Consider the following 16,461-nt stretch of genomic DNA (forward strand, 5'->3'; position numbering starts at 1 on the left):
CCCTTTTTGGTCTCTCTGAGATGGAAGTTTCCGTGGGTGAGCTAGGAAATAAATATCGAGGTCTCCAGATAGCTAGATAGCTAAAAACTGGCGGGAAATGTAAGTATGCCTTGGTTCCTGGGGGTAGGTGGGCGATGCTGTAGTCAGTTCCTATTTCCTGAGGTGATCTGAAGGATTTGACCTCTGATTTCTCAACAGCTCTCCTTATAAACTGGGAACAGAATTGTCCCTTCTCAATTGTCTCTCAACATGTCACAAGTGTTTGATGCACTTGGGGGAATGAATTTCCCAATCTCTGGACGAAGTGGTTAATCCTTAAATTCGGACTTGGAGAGACGCAAAGCCTGGGTCTAAGCAGGATAACCGCCCGCCCGGGGAAATGCCTACTGTATACTAAACGCGCCCCATATTCACTCCAGTTGCACTAACCGGAACCTTCAGGTTGCTACTCCCGTTTCCGGAGGGAGGGAAAGAAGAACGGAGGATTTACCAAGTCAGACGCGGTAACTCGGGGCATCTGTACTTCCGGTCTTTTTTTTTCCGGGAGGAAGTGGGCGAAGCGGAGCGGGGAAAACAGCCCTCCTTTCCGGTGTAGGGGCACAGTTGAAGAAGCAACGAAGGAACGAGGAGTCGTTTGTAAGGTGAGTTCCAGGCGGTAGTGGGATAGTGTTGCTGCGATCGCCTTCCCGCGGGCTGGACTTCTGGGGTCCTGAGGGAGACAGCGATAGGATTTCGAATTCCCGACTCCCTGTCAATCATGGATAGAGCCCTCCAGGCCTCCCAAGTTTGAAGCTGAACTACATCTCCCAGGAACCTCTGGAGGTAGCCGAGCCTCCATCCGCCAGTTCCGCTGAGAGTTGGTATTCCACGGTAGACGGCGGTGGGCCGGGAGTCTCAGGGGAAGGGGAGACTGGGACTCTTGGTTGTATGGGAGGGGGGTTCCTAAGGAGATGGGAGTTGAGGAAGACGGATCCCGTACCTGCCTCAATTTCCCAGACTGTGACAGGGAGAGCGAGAAGATTGTGCCCCCGCGGGCCGCCGCCTTTGCACCTTTTGGACAGCCCCTGCCTTCTCTTACTTGGTGTAGGGTTTAACCTTTTCGTCCCTGGAGTTCTGGGGTCCGGCCGACCTGGGCTCTCATCGCGACGGTGCTGTTGAGTCGGTGTGAACTTGGACCTCAAAGCGTTTTACTTTAACGTTCTGTTATGAAAATGTTCACACTTGGGGCGCCTGAGTGGATCAGTCGTTTAAGCCTCTGTCTTTGGCTCAGGTCGTGATCTCAGGGTCCTGGGATGGAGCTCCGGGTAGTGCTCCCCACTTAGCGAGGAGTCTGCGTCTCCCTCTCCCTCTGCCTGCGACTGCACCTGCTTGTGCGCACCCCCCCTTTCTGTTAAATAAAATTAAAAAAAAGAAACTCTTCAAACTTACATAAAAGTGAAGGAATGATATAAGTATCCGTACCACCCGGATTTACCGATTAGTAATCTTTTTGCCATATTGGTTTAACGTACTGTTTTGATTAAATATGTAAATCAAATCCTACCCATCGTGACATATCATCCCTTAAACTTTAAGGATGCATGTGTAAAAACAGGGGACATTGACATGACCGCGATACCATCATCACATTTCCAAAAGCAAAAATTCTAGAATATTACCTATTACTTGGTTGATAATCAAATCTTGTGGGCCAAAAATGCCTTTTTAAAAAGTTTCATTTGTTTGAATCAGAATCTAGTCAAATTATTGCTGTTATGTTTCTCAAATTCCTCTTAATTTAGAACAGCCCCCTCCATCCCACCCTTTTTTCTTATTGGCATAATTGATTTATAAAAGAAACTGGATCCCTTACTCTCTTGATCACACCTTCTGGATATGAATTTGTCTTTTTCCTTGTAATCTCATTTTACTTATGATCTCCATGCCAGGGGTCAACAGGGCAAACCCAAATTCTGCTGACTTACCTTTTTTTTTTTTTTTTAAACAAAAATCAGATTTATTTATATAGTTCACCCATTTAAAGTCTACAATTCAGGGGTGCCTGGCTGGCTCAGTTGGAGGAGATTGCAACTCCTGATCTCGAGGCTGTAAGTTCTAGCCCCACCTTGGGTGTAGAGATTACTTTAAAATAAAATCTTAAAAAAAAGTTTTAAAAAAAAGTATACAATTCAGTGGGGTGGCGTTTTGTTTTGGGTTTTTTTGGTGGTTTTTGTTTGGTTGGTCATTTGCTTTTTAAGTAAATTCCGCATCTGAGGTAGGGTTTGAACTCATGATGCAGGCATCAAGAGTTGCCATGCTCTACTGACTAAGCCAGCCAGGTGACCCTCAGTGGTCTTTAGTATATACAGAGAGCTGTGCAGCCATCACCGTAGTCAGTTGTAGAACATTTTCATCACTCCAAAAAGAAACCCGATACCCATGATCTGTCATACCCCCCACTCTCCCCTCCACCCAGCACTAATATCTCCTACTCTATTTCCTCTCGCTGTGGATATACCCAATCTGGACAGGTTACATAAATGGATTTTTTCTTTTTTTTTCTTTTTTTTACTTCTTTCTTTCTTTCTTTTTTTACTTCATTCAGCATCATGTTTTCAAGGTTAATGCAGGTTCAAGGTTAAATTCAAGGTTAATTCTGTAGCATGTATCTATACTTTCTTTTTATGGCTGAATACTATTCCTTAGTCTAAGGTATACCATAGTTCATTCATTCATCGGTTGATGGACACCTGCGTTGTTTCCACTTTTTGGCTCTTCTGAATACTATAAACATCTGTGTTCAAGTTTTGGGGTGGACATGTTTTCATTTCCCTTGGAAATGGAAATTCTGCATGAAACGGTAACTCTATGTTTAAGCTTTTGAGGAACCTCCAGACTTTTCCAAAGTGGCTGCCCCAGCTTCCATTCCCACTACTGGTGCATGAGGGTTCTAGTTTCTCTATACTTGTGGTTCTCTGACATTTTGTTTGAAATTATGCTACTGGGCATGAACTGGTATCTCATGGTTTTTCTGTTGTGTTCCCTTAATAACTAATGAGGTGGAATGTTTTTTTCATGTGCTTATTGGCCATTTGTCTGTCTTCCTTGGAGAAAATGTTTATTCTGATCCTTTACCCAGTTTTATTTTATTTACTTACTTATTTGTTTTTATTTTATTTTATTTTAATATTTTCTTTATTTTTCAGAGAGAGAGTGAGATAGCAAGAGCACAAGCAGGCAGAGAGGCAGGCAGAGGGAGAAGCAGGCTCCCTACCAGCCCCCCCCCCCCCCCCAGCAAGAACCCCGATGCGGGGCTCCATCCCAGGATGCTGGGATCATGTCCTGAGCCGAAGGCAGCCACTTACTGACTGAGCCACCCAGATGTCCCTTATTTATTTATTTTTAAAGATTTTCTTTCTAGGGACGCCTGGGTGGCTCAGAGTCAGTCAGTTGAGTGTCTGCCTTTGGCTCAGGCCATGATCCCAGATTCCTGGGATAGAGCCCCGCCTGCATCGGGCTCCCTGCTGTGCAGGGAGTCTGCTTCTCCCTCTCCCTCCACTCCTCCTCCTCCTTCTGCTCTCTCTCTCTCAAATAAATAAATAATTTAAAAAAATTATTTATTTATTTGACAGACAGGGAGAGAAAGTGAGCACAAGCAGGGGGAACGACAGAGGAGGAGGGAGAAGCAGGCTCCCCACTGAGCAAGGGATCCTGGGATCATGACCTGAGCCAAAGGCAGACACTTAACCAACTGAGCCACCCATTCGCCCCTCTTTTTTTTTTAAGTAGGCTTCATGCCCAGCACAGAGCCCAACACAGGGTCCAAACCCACACCCTGAGATCAAGAGTTGGCAGCAGCTAACGGATCCTATCACAATCTGTGAGAGCCCTCCCAGGTGCCAGGCAGTGCTGGGTCCCAGATGAGAGTCCTTTCCAGGCCCATCCTTTCCAGGGGCTCCTAGTCTGGAGGGAGAAATACCAAGAGATAGCCGCTCTATTGGAGGTAACTTCGGGTATTATCAGAGCACAGGGATCACCTAGTTCAGCCTGGAGAGACAAGCTTCCCACAGGACTGGGCTGCTCAATGGAGTCTAGGAGGAAAAAGGGGACAGAATTTCCAGGGGAGCAACAAGGCATAAGCTAGCTGTCCCGCTCCACACTGAGAGTCAGGCCCAGTGCCTCAGGCTGATGGTCAAGGCCACAGACTCAGATGCCTGGGTCAAACATCAGGTGCAGTTGAGCACCTTCTCTGAGCCTTGTCCTTGTTTTCAGCAGCCATTTGTGTGGTTGTGGGATTCGGTGAAGTTAATACGCGTAAAATGCTTAGAACAGGGCCAGGTTCACTGAACCTCTTAAATAAACATCAGCCTTGTTTGTTTTTTTAAACATCAGCCATTATTTTTAAAAAAGATTTTATTTGTTAGAGAGAGAGACAGAGCACAAGCAGGGGGGAAGAGGGAGAAGCAGGCTCCTTGCTGAGCAGGGGGGTCCAATGTGGGGCTTGATTCCAGGACCCTGGGATCAAGACCCAAGCCCAAGGCAGATGCTTAATGGACTGAGCCCCCCCACCAGGTGCCCCTAAACATTAGCCATTATTAATAGAGAGTCTCACATGCTAACTTTTGCACTTAGGGAACTCTCTCTGTACTGCTTACATCGTGTCCTATTTCTGTCTTCAATTTCCTTGAGAGTAATTAGCCTCTTGGTTTTCCTTTATTTATTTATTTATTTATTTATTTATTCTTAAGATTTTCTTTATTTGACACTGACAGAGATCACAAATAGGCAGAGAGGCAGGCAGAGAGAGAGGGAGAATCAGGCTCCCTGCTGAGCAGAGAACCTGATGTGGGACTCGATCCCAGGACCCTGAGATCATGATCCAAGCTGAAGAAGGCAGTGGCTTAACCCACTGAGCCACCCAGGCGCCCTTGGTTTTCCTTTTAACACAGAAGCCTCCACACCTCTGGAATGGCCAGACACATGCCATTTTCGGGAGCGGGTGTGGAGCATTCTCTACCTTCTCGAAGGGATCACCGGCCCCACCAAAAAGGTTAAGGACCCCTGGCTCAGGATTCAAGCAGATCAACTGCAGAAAAAGATAGCTGGGAGAGAAGCAGTGATTTGAACACCAGATAGGTAGTAGATGTTACGGAATCATCAGTGAGTCAGTGGTACTATGGCCACGGTTTTTTAAAATCCCATCTCAGCATGGTGCTATTCGAGCAGGAGCCTGGAAAGCACTTGGATCAGTAGCTAGTTTGACTGAGGGACTGGATTTTCTAGTTCTTTAATTTCAGTTTAGGTTTTTTAAGATTTTATTTATTCATCTGAGGGCTGGGGTGGGGCAGGAAGAGGGAGGAGCAGACTCCCTGCCGAGCAGGAAGCCTGACAGGGCATCCATCCCAGGATCCATGGGATCATGACCAGAGCCCAACCGACTGAGCCACCCAGGGACTCCTCATTTTCATTCATTTAAATTGTAGCACCAACATTTGATTCAGTTATTGGAAAGCTTTTAAGTGTGCTTGGAACAAAGGGGATATACGAATGTACCTTTGCAGCGGGAAATCCCAAAACCTAAATGGAGGTCACGGGTTTCTGGTGAAAATTTCGTGTCTGCATTGAAACGGCCTGAAAGATGAAAATGCACTCTGGAGTGTGAAGCCTCCATACAGAAGGGGAACGGGTTGGCCCATACTCCCTTCCTGGGAGGACTGACAGCTGCCACGTGGTCAAGAAGGTGGCCCCACAGCCTGCTTGCCTGCGTTCGAATCCTGGCTCCATGGGTTCCTAGCTGAGGGATCCCGGGAGCCTGTCTTCTGCCCAGGAAAGTGGGCACGCTGATGAGTGGCTGTCGTTTTGGATAGTTCCTCTCTGAAACACCAGTGACAGCAGATGGCAGTAGTTCCATTTTCTATTTTGGAATTGGCCTTAATGAGGAGACAGTACAGAGCAGTGGGTGGAGAGCTCAACTTCCAGAGAAATCCTGGCCCTGTCACCTGGCAGCCCTTCAACCCTTGGCCAGCGGTTCTTAAACTCTTTGGTCTCAATGTCTTAAAAGTCATTGAGGACTCCCGAGAACTTCCATTTTTGTGAGCTCTACCTATCAATATTTGCTGTATCAGAAATTAAAACTGATGCTAAAAAATTTTTTGTTTTTGAGTTATAATTCCCATAACACAAAATTCATCCATTGAAAGTAGTATATTCATGGGGTGACTGGCTTGTTCAGACAGTAGAGCGTGTGACTCTTTTTTTTTTTTTAGAGCATGCGACTCTTGATCTCAGGGTTGTGGGTCTAAGCCCCACATTAAGAGTCCTTAAAAATAAAAATCTTTTAGGGGCGCCTGGGTGGTTCAGTGGGTTGAAGCCTCTGCCTTCGGCTCAGGTCCTGGTCCTGGTCCTGGGGTCCTGGGATCAAGCCCCGCATCGGGCTCTCCGCTCAGCGGGGAGCCTGCTTCCCTTCCTCTCTCTCTGTCTGCCTCTCTGCCTAGTTGTGATCTCTGTCTGTCAAATAAATAAATAAAATATTTAAAAAAATAAAAAATAAAAATCTTTTAGGGGGCGCCTGGGTGGCTCAGTCGGTTAAGCCCCTGCCTTCAGCTCAGGTCATGATCCCAGGGTCCTGGGATCCAGCCCTGCATCAGGCTCCCTGCTCCATGAGAAGCCTGCTTCTCCTTCTCCCACTCCCCCTGCTTGTGTTCCCTCTCTCTGTCTCTCTGTCAAATAAATAAATAAAATCTTTTAAAAAATTTTTTAAACCCAAGGACACGAAAGCACATATTCAGTTAGTGGTCAGAGCAGTGACATCCTCATGTCACACAGTCTCCAGAAAACTCCATAGTACCCTTGTGAGAGAATAAGAGTCACAAAGGCAAACACATTTTAGTATTATTATGGATATAGTTTGTGGATGCCCTGAAAGCATCTTAGGGAACCCCCCACAAGGGTCCCCGGACCAACAGTCAGATACTGTTGCTATCATTGCCTGGCCAATTAAAAAAAAAATAGAGATGCTCCCTCCGTAGCTGCTTCTCTCACTCTTGGAGGGAAAGTGTCCCCGGCCATGAAGCCGAAGAGCGTAGAAACCCCAGTTGTTTGGCCACAAGACAAGCATCCCAGTGCCAAATACCGCAGCGGGTCAAGGCAGTTGATGACTAAGAATAGAGCGGAGAATTTGTCCAGGAGAAGGTCAGCGCGACCTTCGGGAGTGGCAGTGGGGGAGTAGAGGGCTGGGGCAGAAGCCGGAGGGCCCCGGGGAGGAGCAGGTGGCTTGTGAGCCAGGGGAGACACCAGGTGCTGGACACTTGCTCAAAAGCTTGGGGGAAGAGGGAAGGTCAGAGGAGGAGGGTCTGTGGGTCACATTTGGCGTATTTCACCAAGGTTAACTCCTGCAGGCAGCACTGTGACTGCCGCTGGGGTGGTGGCCACAAGGGCAGATACATTTGTCAGAATACATCAGACTGCATCCCTAAGGTCAATGCGTCTATTCTGTCCCTATACCGAAGACCAGAAATTAGTCCTGAGGGCTGACGCCAGCCGGTAGGGGGAGAGCGAGATCCACGGCTCAAAGAGAGGTTTGCGGTTCAAGTTCTGAATGTGAAAGCCAAGTTTCCGAAGGCAACCAGAAGAGGGGCATAAAGACAGAGCTGCTTTTTGCATTCTGGGAGCCCTCGGTTACGCCCCCACCCCCACCCCCACACCAGCCTTCTGGATCTTTCTTACAGCCAGAGAGCTGGAGAGAATATTTCCCCAACACCCGCTGTGTGCCCGGTTCTGAGCAATTCTTGCAGTTCTCACGGCAGTCTGGTCCTGTCATCTAGATCCCGCGGTTATCCCCACTTTTTGCCAAATTAAGCCAAGGCTCAGGGAAAGGAAATGGCCAACCCTGGACTCAAGGTCGTCTTGCCCAATTCTTGATCCCTATAACCTGAAGCCCCTGGTTGGTCCCTACCCCGTCTGCACAGTGTGTACCCTCCTTGGGGTCCTGGAGGACATTTTAAAGAAGACCCTAGTCTTCTTTAAAATGTACTGTCCTTGGGGCGCCTGGATGGCCCAGTCAGTTAACATCCCAGGGTCCTGGGATCGAGCCCCTCGTTGGGCTCCCTGCTCAGGGAGTCTGCTTCTCCCTCTCCTTCTGCAGTTTCCCCCGCTTGTTCTCTCATTCTCTCTGTGTGTGTCAAATGAATAAATAAAATCTTAAAAAAAAAAAAAAAGTACCACCTTGGGCACGTGTAGACTAGCAGCGATCCTATTTCATTTCTTACTTTTCCCCCCTTACTTTTCATACCCAGTATTGCCCTAACATCCACCCACGATGCCTCGCACACGTCCAGCGGGTTGCATCCCACTAGCTGGGTGGTCTCCAGGCGGGGCCCATCAGCATCCATTCTCCCAGGGAGGGAGGTCCATTTGCCTTTGAGTCCCCTCTGGTGCAAATGACACTGCTGTGGATGTCTGTGGGCATGCTCCCACACAGATGTCTCTGATGATGTCTTTGAGGCATGTCACCCAAGTGCAGTCTCGTATGCTTTCTTTGCTAACGTTCCGAACACCAGCCTGTGTTCTGGGTGGCGGACCCTGTCCATGGTCCCCGCCACAGTGTGCAGTCAGCCCCGCTAGGAGGGTCATTTCAATGATGTGGATTTTTTCCGGTGCAGTTGGTAACATTAGGCAACAGTTCAAGCAGAATGCGGATTTCACCTCTGCTTACAGATGCTCTCACCCACCCCGGAGAAAGAGGACAGCACTCAGTTGTGTGAGCCTGTGGGAACCCACAAAGCACACACACGCTCCTCACCCCCGAAACGGAGCTTCTCCGAGGCCCCTCGCTTCCCCCATGTGTGTCAGGAGACACACTCAGCCTCATCTTGCAGCTAGAACTTTTTTTGGATTTCAGATCTTCTACTGCCTCGGAGTAACTCACACGCGCACCCCCTCCAATGCCTGCTTCCTCAAGCGGAATGTGGGTCTTTTTCAAAGTCAAATGCCAGACTTCCTTTCTGAGGTGTTTAGATACCTCCTAAGCACTGTCCTCTCCTGGGGGCGCCTGACTGGCTCAGTCAGTCACATGTCTGCTTTCAGCTCAGGACATGATCTCAGGGTGCTGGGATTGAACCCTGCGGCAGGCAGGAAGCCCACTTCTCCCTCTGCTCCTACCCCTACTCGTGCGCTCGCTCTCCATCAAATAATTAAATAAAATCTTTAAAAATAATTAAATAAAATGCAGATCAGAGAAGAAACAGCCCATTAAATCTTGTTCTGCGGCCCCTCCAGCAGTTTGTTTAAAATAAATAAATAAATAATGTCCTCCCCTGACCCACGCCCAGTTTTCCCATCTGGCGGGGGCAGGGGCAGATCAGCTATGAGGGCCTCCTCCTCCTTCCACCACAGCCTCGCAACTGTCCCCTCCGTCCCTCAGGATGACACGGCATGGCAAGAACTGCACAGCAGGAGCCGTCTACACCTACCACGAGAAGAAGAAGGACACAGGTACGGGGTCTGGAAGGGGGACAAATGTCTCTTGAAGTCACCATCCCTGCTCTACCTCTCTGGTTGTACCTTCAGGGCATGTCTGCCCCTGCTCTCCACAGATGGTCATGACTTATGAGGAACAGCCTGCGTGATCCTCTACTCCCTTCCCCCCACCCCTGTAATGGGCACTTCTGTACGTGACCTCACCTAAGATTCCCGACCACCCACTGAGGAAGGAATCGAATCGCCGTTGTCATGGCTGTGTTCCAGTGGCACAAATGAGGCACAGAGAGATAGAGGCCCTTGAGTTGGAGCAGAGGGGCAGAGGGGTGAGGGGAGTCATCCGTGAGCCTCTCTACCTGGCTACCTCAGTGACAGGGCCTGCCTGTCTGTCACTTACCCTCCGGATGAACACCTTCCTGTGGGTTGTGCCCCTGTCCCCAGCATAGAGACACACAGACTGCCTGTTTCTTAGAGGTTCCACCCCACCCCCCTCCTCCCCCTTCCCCCCTACCCGCTGCTGCCTCCAAGATTTCTCTGTGCCTTTCTCTTGGGGTTTGGCAAAGGCCATATCTCCTGGCACCCCATCCCTCTGTCTCTGTCTCCAGCGGCCTCGGGCTACGGGACCCAGAACATTCGACTGAGCCGGGATGCTGTCAAGGACTTTGACTGCTGCTGCCTCTCTCTGCAGCCCTGTCATGACCCTGTTGTCACGTGAGCTGGGGACCTGCATGGAGGGGGCCGCATGCAGGGGTCTGGCCACCCGCATAGCCGGGACACCCTGGGCAAGCCCCTTCACCTCTCAGAGCCTCAGTGTGCTCATCCAAGACACGGGCGTGATCCTAACGTGTTCCACGGGATGTGGAAATGAATATCTTAGGGTTAGGGAGCCGCGACGAGCACCCAGTGACCTGCTCCCTCTAAGAGGTGTTAATGGGTGCCCAAGGTAGGGAGCCGACACTTATCACCCTGTCCTGTCTGTCCTCACAGCCCGGATGGCTACCTATATGAGCGGGAGGCAATCCTGGAGTACATTTTGCACCAGAAGAAGGAGATCGCCAGGCAGATGAAGGTGATGGGGAGGGGTGGGGGTGGGACAGGGGAGGGGCAGGCGGATCTGATGCTGAGCTCACAAGCAGAACCACCCTGGGCTTCCTTTCTGAGTTCCTTTTCCCTCTGAGCCTTCCCTCGATCTTCCCGCTGCCCGGTGCACGACCCCCTCCCACTTATGCTTAAATCCTTCTGCCGCAGGTATCAGCCCAGGAGTTGACTCCTCTGACCTGCTAGTGCAGAGCCCCCCGGGGTCTGCCCTTGCCACAGCTTCTCTTGACACGTGTTGGGTTGTGATTCTGTCTGAGGCCAACACATGCCCACTTCCCCCACAGATCTCTTGCCCGCCCCCTGGCCCTAGGTTCTCCGCCAATGCTTGTTGAGAGAATTGATGTCACCTCATCTCTGGGCCTTCATTTCAATGGCTCCAAAATGGGCTGATGGGGCCAAATCAGGCAGCGCAGGGCAAGCGGGAGATATGCACAGATCAGAATTTAAAGGGCCTTTACTTGGAGCCACGACCACTTCCCATGGGTGAACTATTTTCATGGACAGGAAGGACCCCGTTTATCACCATGTTTGCGGCACAGCTGCCCTGCCGCCCTCCTTTCCCGGCCAGGTTTCCCGAACACCAAGGGCTGATTCTTGTTGAGCCATCTGTCTTGACCAAGTGGCTTCCACGGCACCCGTGAGCCCCGGCATGGTCTAGTGGCTGCCTGGGTTCTCCCTCATCACGGTGACCACACCAGATACCCCTACCCCACAACAGCAGTCACCTGCAGTGCTCTCCTCCCCCACCCGGGGTGGCCAATCTCAGATCTCAGCCCCGCGTCCTGCGTCTGCGCACGCGCACGCGCACATCCACACCACCTGCGCATCCCAGGCTGCGCGAATGTTAAGTGCTCCTTACTCTCCTGGAACTCACCTCCAGGGAAGAACGGGTTCTGTAGTACCTACACTCTAAAAAAAACGTGGCCCACAGGTACATTTATGGAGCGCTTGCTATGTGCCAGGCAAGGTTTTAAGCGTTTCCAAAAATCATCCTGCATAACCCGGTGAGCCTGCGAGGTAGGTCGTGGTTGTTAGCCCGTTTTACAGACGAAACAGACCAGAAGTCACAGCGCTAACTGGAAGCCACAGAGCTCATCAGTGACAGAGGCAAGGTTTAAGTCTGGGCATCTGTCTCCGGCTGACTGCTCTGCTGCCCAGGAATAGAGAAGCCACTGAGTCCCAAACCAGCTAAATGGGAGATGACCTCTGTGCCCTGCAGGAGGGGAAAGGACAAGTAAGGGCAGCAGAGCCACACCCTGGCTCTAATCACAGCATAATAAAGGTTCACACTCTGGCAGTCACCAGCCTCAGAACAGTACCAGGATTGTCCCCTTTGTTGGCCTCAGTTTATCCACCTGTGAAATGGGAAGAGCCACCGGCAGACTCACAACCCACAGGGAGATGCACAGTCCACTTTTTTCTGGCTGTCCACAGGCCTACGAGAAGCAGCGGGGGGCCCGGCGGGAGGAGCAGAAAGAGCTGCAGCGGGCTGCGGCCCAGGACCAGGTGCGGGGCTTCCTGGAGAAGGAGGCAGCCATCGTAAGCCGGCCCCTCAACCCCTTCACGCCCAAGGCAGCCTCTGGGAACAGCCCAGGTGAGGGGGAGCAGACTTGCAAGTGAGTGGGGGTCCTTCGGGGCCGGGTGCCTCCCCAGGTATGGCAGCTCAACCCGTTTCCCCCCGGCAGATGATGCCCGACCTGGGTCCAGTGCAGGCCCCACAAGCAAGGACAAGGACAAGGACAAAGCGCTGCCCAGCTTCTGGATCCCGTCGCTGACCCCCGAGGCCAAGGCCACCAAGCTGGAGAAGCCTGTGAGCATTCCCAGCGCCCTGTGCCCACTTGGGCCCAGAGGGCCAGAAGACCCCAGGGTCCCTTCCCTGCTGGCACACCCCCCACCCCACCCCCCGCAGTCCTTAACTACACCTGGCCCCAGCCCTGCCCGCTGACCCTGCCTCCCTTCTGTCCTGCGCAGTCGCGCATCGTGACCTGCCCTATGTCCGGGAAGCCACTGCGCATGTCGGACCTGACCCCCGTGCGCTTCACGCCGCTCGACAGCTCCGTGGACCGCGTGGGGCTCATCACACGCAGTGAGCGCTACGTGTGCGCCGTGACCCGCGACAGCCTGAGCAACGCCACGCCTTGCGCTGTGCTGCGGCCCTCGTGAGTCCCGCGAGTCACCCGGGGGAGGATCCCGGGACTGGGTGCGGGGCGGGGCTCGGGGGTGTGGCGCTCCTTCTTGGGGGCGGGGCCTCTGATCAGTGCCCCCGACCCTCACGCTCACCGTAGTGGGGCTGTGGTCACCCTGGAGTGCGTGGAGAAGCTGATTCGGAAAGACATGGTAGACCCCGTGAATGGGGAGAAGCTGACAGACCGCGACATCATTGTGCTGCAACGGGTGAGCTGCGGCCTCGCTCGCCGAGGCTCCGCCCCCTCCTCCCTCACCTCCCCGGGGCCACGCCCCTCCCGGGAGGCCAGCGTCCTCCACAGCCCCGCCCGCGATCTTCCACCCGGGTCCTGCCTTACCTTATACGGTTTAGGACTCTCCCACCCCGCTGCAGCCCGACCTGCCCCCAACTTGGCCTTGTCCCCACCTCCCCAGGGCGGTACAGGCTTCGCGGGCTCTGGAGTGAAGCTGCAGGCTGAGAAGTCGAGGCCGGTGATGCAGGCCTGAGTGCACGGGAGACCAAATAAACGGGCTGGGACTCACTGGCCTCGTGGTGCCTTCCTTGGCCGCGCTGGAGCCCTAGGGCCCCCCCTGGGCAGCCCTCCACCCTGTGCCTGCTGCAAGACCAGAATCTGAAGGCGCGGGCTAATTATGTTAAAGGTGGTCTGACGTTAGGAGTAAAACCTGGAGTGAATGCACACGCACAGCATCAATATTGAGTAAGAGTGGCCCGAAGTCCCAGTGCAAAGCGTGAGCACCCGAAGGCGTCACGTGAACAGGCTAAATAGAAATCCCCCTGCATCGTTCTGCCTTAGCCACACTGGAAGCCGGTGAGATCTCTCCGATAGCCTCTCTGAAAGCCGTGTGCTGAGAGCAAACCCCTGGGACCCAGCCTAGAGAAGGCAGTTGGGAGCCCTGCACTCTGACACCACTGCAGAGGCCAAGAGCAGGAAGAAGGCCCTCCTGCGGAGCCTTGCATAGGCTGTGGGGGGCACGGACCTGGCAGGGGTGAGGAACGCAGCCTGCAAGGGTGAGGAAGCTGCAGAGTGTGGGGCCTGGCCGGCCTGCAGTTGGCTTCGGGGGGAGCACAGGGGTGGTGCTCAGAGCTTTGCTTTTAATGACCATTGGCTCCCAAAAGCAACCCCGGGCAGTGTGTGAGCCAGAGCATAGAGTCGGGCAGAGATCAGAAAGATCAAGCCTTCACATTCCTGTCTCCCTGAGCAGATCCTTCCAGATCTTTCTCCACGTAGGTACACACCTCAGTGTTTTCAACCAACGTGACCTCTCAGTGCACATACCATTCTGTTCAGTGAACAAGCTCGACCTTTTCACTTCTGTAAAAGTAAAAGGTCTCATCTAATGCCCAGACCCAATTCAGGGGACCAGGAAGTATCCTTCACTGCCCTTTGCTGAAGCTCCTCTGGCTGTAGAGGAAGGCTGTAGCAGGAGGGTGGGCAGTGTCGTCCTTGCACCCTGGGGAGCCCCACACACCCAGAATTTGCTCTCTTAAACACTTCTAGAACCTTCCTTTGTCCCTAAGGCCTCATACCCTACTCTTGGGACCCCAATCCCTGGAAATGTTGCAGCTGCCATTCAAGGAGCCCATTCAAGGGCCTGTCAATCTACGGTTCTCTTGAGTCCTGGCCACAGTCCTGGAAGAGGGACGTTTGTACCCATTTCACAGAAGAGCTCACAGAGTCAGCAGTCTGCCCAAAGCTGTAACAGAAGCCAAGTTCACTTAGAAGTCATCCACCTGCGGAGACCTCCCCACCTCAGCCCTTCCTCCCCTAGGTAATCCCACACTGGTACCCCAGAAACCTCTGCCCCTTAACAAACTCCCACCTAACAGTTTCTACCCAGAGTATTTAAAGTCACCCCCTTGGTCCCTAAATGCCCCCATCCTCAACCTCTTAAGAGCCACAACCACCCCTAGGTCCTTCCAGTTCTCTCTCAGCCCCCTCAGGGACTCCAGTCTTGCTCATGTGTATTCAGACCATACCCCAAATAAAAGCTTCAAGGAGTGATTGGGGCACCTGGGTGGCTCAGTGGGTTAAGCCTCTGCTTTCGGCTCAGTTCATGATCCCAGGGTCCTGGGATCGAGCCCTGAATTGGGCTCTCTGCTCAGCAGGAAGCCGGTTTCCCCTTCTCTCTCTGCCTGCCTCTCTGCCTACTTGTGGTCTCTCTCTCTCTGTGTCAAATAAATAAAATCTTTAAAAAAATTAAAAAAGTAAAAACTTAAAGGATTTCCAGTCTTGCACCTTTGTTTCCACAAGGAACCCAAATCCCACTGATTCATAGGCCCTTTGAGACACCCTCTGTGGGGAGGAGGCGATGGGGTATGTGGCCAAGTCCTCACTCCAAGAAAGTAGTTTCCTTTGAGGTTTTGAAGGTGATAAGGAGAGGAAGCAAGAGTCTGACCACAGCTTCAGCTACATCAGCAGGAGGGAGAGAAGTGGAAAAAGAGGATGCCTCTCAGCAGAGGTTCCAGAGATACTGGTCTAAAGCTGAGAACAAGAAAGGGGAGGCAGAGCTTACCCCTGGCAGCGCCTTCCTACAGGGGCTCCAGCCTCAACTGGCTCATGGAGGGCACAGAAAGCGGAAATTCTTCTCCTTTTTTCTTTTCTTTCTTTTCTTCTTCTTTTTTTTTTTTTTTTTTTTTTTTTTTTTTGAGAGGAAGAGATGGGTGACGGGGGTAAGAGCAGAGGGGAAGGGAGAGAAAGAATTTTAAGTTCCAACTCAGGGCACCATTTGGGGCTCGATCTCACAATCCTGAGATCATGACCTGAGCCGAAATCAAGAATCAGACGCTTAAACAAGGAACCACTGAAGCGCCGCTACAATTTTTTTTTTTTTTTTTTTTTAAATATCAGAAGATCTGGGGTGCCTGGGAAGCTCTGTTGGTTAAGCATCTGCCTTCACATCAGGTCATGATCCTGGGTCTTGGGATCGAGCCCCTGTCTCACTGCCTTACTCAGTGGGGAGCCTGCTTCTCCCTCTCCCTCTGCCACATGCCGCTCCGCCTACTTGTGATCTCTCTCTCTGTCAAATAAATACATAAAATCTTTAAAAAGGGGGGGCGCCTGGGTGGCTCAGTGGGTTAAGCCTCTGCCTTTGGCTCAGGTCATGATTTCAGGGTCCTGGGATGGAGCCCTGCATCAGGCTCTCTGCTCAGTGGGGAGCCTGCTTCCCCTCTCTCTGCCTTCTGCTCTGCCTACTTGTGATCTCTCTCTGTCAAATAAATAAAATCTTAAAAAAAAAAAGAAGAAGAAGAAGATGATCTGACATCATTAGAGGCCCAACACGTTGCTTCTCCCCGGCTGCTTTTCAAAATCACGCGGATTCAAACCACCCTCATCTAGACATGTGGGGGGCCACAGAAGAAAGAACTGAAAACAGGAACAGTTCAGAAGTTCCTTCTGGAGAAAACAGGTTTCTTTTTTTTTTTTTTTTTTTTTACCCCACTGGCAGGCATGGAAACTGGAGCAGCAATTTGGCCAAACCCAGTCAAAGCTTAACATACGTGGATCCCGTGCCCCACAATCTCACTCTGCTGACATACTCACTCAACAGACGCACACACATGCCCAAGAAAACATGAACTAGAATGTTCACTGTACGAGGCGCCCAGCTGGCTCAAGTCAGAGGAGTGTGTGACTCTTGACCTCTTGAATTTGAGCCCCATGTTGGGTTTTAGAGATTACTTAAAGGTAAAATCTTTTTTTTTTTTTTTTTTTTTTTTTTTTT

At 51.5% G+C, this 16,461-nt stretch overlaps 2 protein-coding genes across 3 annotated transcripts in view; one reads left to right on the forward strand and one right to left on the reverse strand.

Annotated features, from left to right (window-relative positions):
- Nucleotides 1-16,461, reverse strand: part of LOC132005675 (large ribosomal subunit protein uL13) — a 109,940-nt gene that overhangs the window by 32,283 nt on the left and 61,196 nt on the right. The window lies entirely within an intron of this gene.
- Nucleotides 533-13,415, forward strand: NOSIP (nitric oxide synthase interacting protein). Of its 2 annotated transcripts, none has more exons than XM_059383926.1 (9): nucleotides 533-641; nucleotides 9,401-9,471; nucleotides 10,062-10,167; nucleotides 10,444-10,525; nucleotides 11,989-12,148; nucleotides 12,240-12,364; nucleotides 12,526-12,713; nucleotides 12,840-12,948; nucleotides 13,153-13,415. In XM_059383926.1, the coding sequence occupies exons 2-9, from the start codon at nucleotides 9,402-9,404 to the stop codon at nucleotides 13,222-13,224; spliced, it is 912 nt and encodes a 303-aa protein (XP_059239909.1). In that variant the 5' UTR covers nucleotides 533-641; nucleotide 9,401; the 3' UTR covers nucleotides 13,225-13,415. The 2 variants fall into 2 exon arrangements, with proteins under 2 accessions (XP_059239909.1, XP_059239911.1); XM_059383928.1 differs by having other exon boundaries at nucleotides 540-641; nucleotides 9,373-9,471.

The sequence above is a fragment of the Mustela nigripes genome, chromosome 17 (assembly GCF_022355385.1).
Source record: "Mustela nigripes isolate SB6536 chromosome 17, MUSNIG.SB6536, whole genome shotgun sequence".
Classification (NCBI taxonomy): domain Eukaryota; kingdom Metazoa; phylum Chordata; class Mammalia; order Carnivora; family Mustelidae; genus Mustela; species Mustela nigripes.

Excerpts from the sequence above, each read along its gene's own strand:
- NOSIP (XM_059383926.1), top strand. The coding sequence starts at position 9,402 with ATGACACGGCATGGCAAGAACTGCACAGCAGGAGCCGTCTACACCTAC. Across the intron at positions 10,526-11,988 it reads AGATCGCCAGGCAGATGAAG|GCCTACGAGAAGCAGCGGGG; the intron begins GTGATGGGGAGG and ends GGCTGTCCACAG. Across the intron at positions 12,365-12,525 it reads CCACCAAGCTGGAGAAGCCT|TCGCGCATCGTGACCTGCCC; the intron begins GTGAGCATTCCC and ends TGTCCTGCGCAG.